General features: G+C 33.9%; 1 protein-coding gene across 1 annotated transcript; it reads left to right on the top strand.

Moving 5' to 3' along the window:
• The first annotated feature begins 412 nt into the window (after window positions 1–412).
• On the top strand, window positions 413–5161 carry LOC106773987. Its single transcript, XM_014660762.2, has 3 exons — window positions 413–610; window positions 832–910; window positions 2201–5161. The coding sequence occupies exon 3, from the start codon at window positions 2366–2368 to the stop codon at window positions 4781–4783; it is 2418 nt and encodes an 805-aa protein (XP_014516248.1). The 5' UTR covers window positions 413–610; window positions 832–910; window positions 2201–2365; the 3' UTR covers window positions 4784–5161.
• The last annotated feature ends 940 nt before the right edge of the window (window positions 5162–6101 follow it).

Raw genomic sequence — 6101 nt, 5'->3', positions numbered from 1 at the left:
AAATAGCTACTAAAAATAAAATTAGAATTTTTTTTACTATGACTAATTATTTGAATTCAAACAAATAATTATTAAGTAAATTAAAAAAAGATGTTTACTTGAATTTTGAAAAATAATTTTTTTATTATGAGTAATTATATAAATTTAAAAAATTAGTTATTAAAAAAGAAAAATTGAAAAAAAATATTTATTTGGATTTTAAAAATAATTATTAAGGGAAAAAAACTGAAAAAAGAAATTATGTACCCCAACAATATAAATTTCTTTTATTAATAGTATAAATTATATTTTTTAATTCTATACTTAATTTAAAAATTTAGAAATGACCTAGTTTTTGTAGAATGAACATGAAGAGAAATTTGCATAAGTTGCCACTAAATATTATAAATTGTCCCAAATCTATTACAAAATTCATTCAAGAAAGTAAAAAAAACATATTATTGTGAAGAGAAGTTCTTCTCCAAGTGTGACCCTAAAAAGAGAGAAGGTGAAAAGGTTTGAGCAATTCTCAGCAAAGACACCAAAACAAAGAAGAAAAGAGAGAATGAAACCAAACTGATCTCTAGCAAATTCATTTATTCTTTCTTCTTCAACGATCCTTGATTCTTTTGTAAGTCTTCACTTTTCTCGTTCTTTACTTCCAAACACAACCTGAAAAAATTCTGCTATTCCTGCTTCCTTAACCCCTTTTACTAAATTCTCTCTTTTCAATCAAAAGTTGTTACCTTTATCTGATATTAGGGTTGCCCTTTTTTTAATTTTCCTTCATTTTTATATTTATTTTTGTTAATGTTGATATTAATATTTAGGGTTTTGTTTCCCCTTTATCAGAATCTCGCTTTCCGCGACCATAGTCAAGTGCCAGAAGGTTTTTGGGCGTGTTCGAATTTTGAGTTCTTTCCTGCAATTGGTAATTTGGTTATGCTGTTGCTGTTTTTTTCTTCAATTGAGTATATTTGATTCTCATTTTCAGTTACGAGGTTGCGTTGCTCAATGATGAATTATATAGATTAGTAGGACTGGTTATGTTTTTGTTTTTGGATTTTGTTTCGGTGCTTATTTCATTTAGTGTTACTTGCTGTTTTGATCTTTCAATGTTGATTCTATTTCCGTGTGATGTCCTGTGTCCTAATAACATAATTCTATTCCTGTGTGATGTACTGTGCCTAATAACATAAACATATAGTGCAATTTGTTTCAAATAGAAGTGCCGACCAATACCTTTAGTTTACATATTGATTGGTTTAATAAGTTAAGTTGATGGTAAGGAAATAGGTTAAGTTGATGTTAGTAAGGAATAATGGGAATTGACAGGAGAAACAACGGAATCATGATCTGACTGCTAGAACTGGTTGGTTTGGTCAGGGCTTTAAAACATCAATGTAATTTAATGAAAGCTTTCCATTTGTTTTTTCTGGAAGCTGTAAATGTAACTGAGATTCTTCTTAATGAAAATTTTATGCAATTTTGTGTGCTGCATTGTTTATCAAAACTTTTAGGTCCCACTGTAGCATTACTCAAATACTATCACCCTTGTATTTTCTATAATTGAGTTTCACTGAATTTAATTTGCTGTGCAAGTTGTTAATTTAACTTGACTAGTTGAGGGAATGTTGTGAATTTGTTCCCTTTTAGTTCTCGGTCTGGGTGTTCTCCTCCCTTTACTTTTTCTCTTTTAATTTATAACTTTGAGTGCTTCGGGGTTTTTGAATTGTTGAACATTTATAATTTATAATTATGTGATGTACTCATAAATTACTTAACATATATGTTAAGTTATTTTAACATATTGGTCATCCTGCTACCATTAAGAGGATTTGGGGTCGGCTGCTCTGTGCTGGTATTTTGTGATTGGCAATTTTTATTAAATTCTAATAACGCCAAGATTTTATTCTACTCATTTTAAGTACTTTATTAGTGACGCTTGTTAATTTTTTATAACATTAATGGTCTTGTCACATCTTGATGCTTGTTGCTGCTTTGGTTATTTTCTAAAACTTGTACAGGGTCCATTATTTTAAACTGTGTAGCTCCTTGTATTTTGTAAGTGCTGACCATTGGCTGTTATGATTTTAAGCTTGAGACTACTGTTGCATTGCCCAAATAATATTGCATGCGTATTTTCTGCATTTGAATTCTGTTGAATTCAATTTGCCTCTTGGGTTAATTTATTGACTTAAAACTTGTTCTGTCTTTGCAGGTTCGGTTGCCATTGACAAATTTCTTTTCAAAGCTTTATGGGAGCTCAAACTATGTAGAAATGTTTAAAGAATAGGATATTTTTAGATTGAAATGTTGATATTGTTATATCACAACAAATTATTGAGATAGTAGACAAGGAAATTGAGAAGCCCGGGTGACAAAAATGGAGTGCAATAAGGACGAGGCTACCAGGGCTAAAGAAATTGCGGAGAGGAAGTTTGCTGCAAAGGATATATCAGGTGCAAAGAAATTTGCTTTGAAGGCCCTACATCTATATCCTGAACTTGAGGGTATTTCTCAAATGGTAGCAACACTTGATGTATATATTTCTGCTGAGAATAAAGCAAACGGAGAAGCAGATTGGTACGGTGTACTTGGGGTGGATTCCCTTGCTGACGATGATACAGTAAGGAGACAATACAGGAAGTTAGCTCTCATGCTTCACCCTGATAAGAACAAGTCCATCGGTGCTGATGGGGCCTTTAAACTTGTGTCAGAGGCATGGAGTTTACTGTCAGATAGGGCTAAAAGAGCAGCATATGATAAGAGAAGTGGAAAAGAACGGAAAGTTTCTGCCAAGTTTGGAGGTTCATCAGCACAAAAAAGCACTAATGGTAGTTACAATTTTACTAAGACTACCCCTTCAAGTGCAACTGCTCAGAAGAATACTGCTAAAGAACACACTTCATCTTCTGCTCATAAGTCAAAATCAAATACATTTTGGACTGTTTGCAATAGGTGCAAAATGCAGTACGAGTATCTTAGAGTTTATCTTAACCTTAAGCTCTTATGTCCCTGCTGCCGTACAGCATTTGTTGCTGTAGAGACTGCTCCTCCACCTGCAAGTGGTATTAGGCCTGCAACTCAATGGGATTTTTCACAGAAGAAGCAAAGTTCCAATCGCCAATTACCTAGTAAAAGCAAATCAAATGCAGGAAAGCATGACATGGCTCCTCCAAATGTTGGAGCAGGGTCTTATAATAATACTGAAACAGCCAGTTTCCAATGGGCTCCATTCTCAAAATCATCTGGTGTTTCCAACGTTGCTCAAGCTGCAAGTGTGGTTCAGCAGGCATATGACAAAGTGAGGCGAGATCGTGAGGAGGCACAAGCTGCTAGCAAAAGGGAAGAAGCCTTAAAAAGGAAGCAGCATGCTTCTAAAAAGGGTTACTATAATCCTGCTAAGAAAAGAAGAGGGGGCACGGAGGATGCAAGTGCAAGTGGTGGTAAGGAAAACCAAATGGGTGGGGGAACAAACCCATCTAAACAGGCTAATTTTGAGTATAATAGGGTTAATGGAACCAACAAGACCGACAGTGTGGGGGATATCTCCCTAGTTGAACTTCGGAATCTTCTTATGGAGAAAGCTAGAAAAGAAATTAGCAATAAGCTCAGGGAAAATCAGTCAAATGCTGTTGATAAAACAGTGATGAAAGACAGTGGAAATAACTTCAATAAAGTGAACGATAAAGGAGAAAAAGTCCTAAGAAATTCTGAAATGTGTGCTCAAGATAACATCGCCATCAAATCGTTTGCAGGCTCTACAATCGCTAAAGGTAATAGAAAATTTCTAGAAACAACAGCTATAGATGTACCAGATCCTGACTTCCATGATTTTTACAAAGATCGAACTGAAGTATCTTTCACTCAAAATCAAGTATGGGCTGTATATGATAATGATGATGGGATGCCACGATGTTATGCAATGATTTGTGGCATCATCTCCCTGAATCCATTCAAGATAAAGATCAGTTGGCTCAACCCAAACAACACCAACAGTAAACTGGGCCCCATTAAATGGGTTGCTTCAGGATTTTCAATAATTTGTGGGGATTTCAGATTGAGCAGACCTGAAATCTGTAGGTCGCCCAACTTTTTCTCCCACAAGGTCAGGTGGAGAACAGGTGCTGATGGGGCTATTTGTATATATCCCAGGAAAGGGGATGTTTGGGCCATATATAGGAATTGGTCTCCTGTCTGGGATGAGCTAACACCGGATGAGGTTATACACAAGTTTGATGTGGTTGAAGTACTTGAGGATTTTATTGAAGGGCATGGCACAAATGTTATCCCACTGGTCAAAGTGGCTGGATTCAGGACGGTATTTCACCACCACTTAGATCCAACAGAAATCAGGATCATTCCGATGGAAGAGATGTTTCGATTCTCTCATCAAATACCTTCATATGTACTCACAGGTCAAGAAGCTCCAGATGCTCCAAAGGGTTGCAGGGTGTTGGACCCAGCTGCTACTCCAATTGAGTTTCTTCAGCTAATAGAAGTTGTGAAGGAGGAAGACATGGCATACAAAGATGATACTGATGTCAAAGAACTAAGTGATAACATAAAAAAAGATAGAATTGAGGAAATGATAAACTATATAGGAAAAATTGAGGAAGAAAAGGAGGGGAAGGATGAAGACGTGCAGGAAGTAGATACAAGTGTAAACATGACCAAAGCTAATAGTGAGGAAATGATCAATGATGTGGGGAAACATGGGGAAGGAAAGCAGGAAAAGAACAAAGATATGCAGTCAGTAGAAACTTTGGAAGAGGACAGAGAGAAACAAAATTTGCAGTAGCTTGAAGCAGCGAAGGAATGTAGCATGCTAGATGGGATGGCTTTTGGAATCTCTGGCTCGTGCAAGAATGAAGAATACTAGAAAGCCAGATTTAATTTGACAAAACAGGATCCAGATAGAGTTGACATTGTGGTTAGTTATTATACAAAGGTAAATTTTGTCAAAGCTATATGTTATTTGCTGTCACAAATTCAGGGATTTCACTTCTTTTCAAACATTGCGATAGCTCGTGCTCATACACCTATTCACATTTTAGTGTCTTACTCAATTTTGTTTTTTGTAAATCAGAGTAGTGGTATGATCTTCAACTGCTGTGCATAAGTTTGTAAGATATTTAGCTCCGTTCAAAATTAATACAGACATTACAAATTGATTCCAGTTTCTTAAATCATTTTTTTTTAAATAAGGATCGATATGTTGTGTTACCCCGATTTCTCTCATTTAGTACATGCTGCGTCTAATATGCATATTTACTAAACAATATATTTTATGCAGATTATAGGATCTTCATCTTCTTCTCTTTACTAATTAAAAAGTTACTTAAAACAATATATTTTATGCAGATTATAGGATCTTCATCTCCTTCTCTTTACTAATTAAAAAGTTACTTCAAGTTTCGGCTAGTTATTACTTAGCGTGATTTGAAGCCTATCTAAATACCATATTCTTCACTGCATACCAATTTCAAGCATACTGGGTTTTATGAAATACTATATATATAATTTATTATATATAGATCTCGTTGTAGGCTTTAAAATCGAAGTAAAATGCTTTAGGTTTAGCATAGTAGCAATGTCAAAAAATTGTTAACAAAACAGGTTTCTGTCTAAAGGGGTGAGATTTGAGAATTCATTAACTAGATATGTTTTCTGCCTAAGATTTTGTACTGTCTTTGCTTTTTTATATGTTAGATTTTAAAAACAAATTTACGGAAATTAAAAAGAACAGTTATTTTGTTAAGGACATTACATTATGTTAATTATTTTTTGGAAAGTTACATGTAAAAGGAAAAAAAAAACTTTTTATACTTTTGTCGCTGGTTGGGAAACTTGTATTTAGTTTTAATACTTTAAATCTTGGAATACGTCATTTCAAATAATTTTATAATTAGACTTAACACTTAATAGACTATTATTAGCTGCCACAATGTATATGTATATATGCTTCAAAAAATTATTTGTGATAATATCATCACTTTTATTAGCTAATTAAATAATACGGAAATGTTAATATTTTGTTCCAGTCTCTATACACAATTTATAAAACTAATAATTCATTTACTAACAAGTTCTAAAATAATTAAAGGTATTTTGATAAA

The sequence above is a fragment of the Vigna radiata genome, chromosome 1 (assembly GCF_000741045.1).
Source record: "Vigna radiata var. radiata cultivar VC1973A chromosome 1, Vradiata_ver6, whole genome shotgun sequence".
Lineage (NCBI taxonomy): Eukaryota > Viridiplantae > Streptophyta > Magnoliopsida > Fabales > Fabaceae > Vigna > Vigna radiata.
The sequence above is the reverse complement of the archived record's forward strand: the minus strand, read 5'-3'. Positions and strand labels throughout refer to the sequence as shown.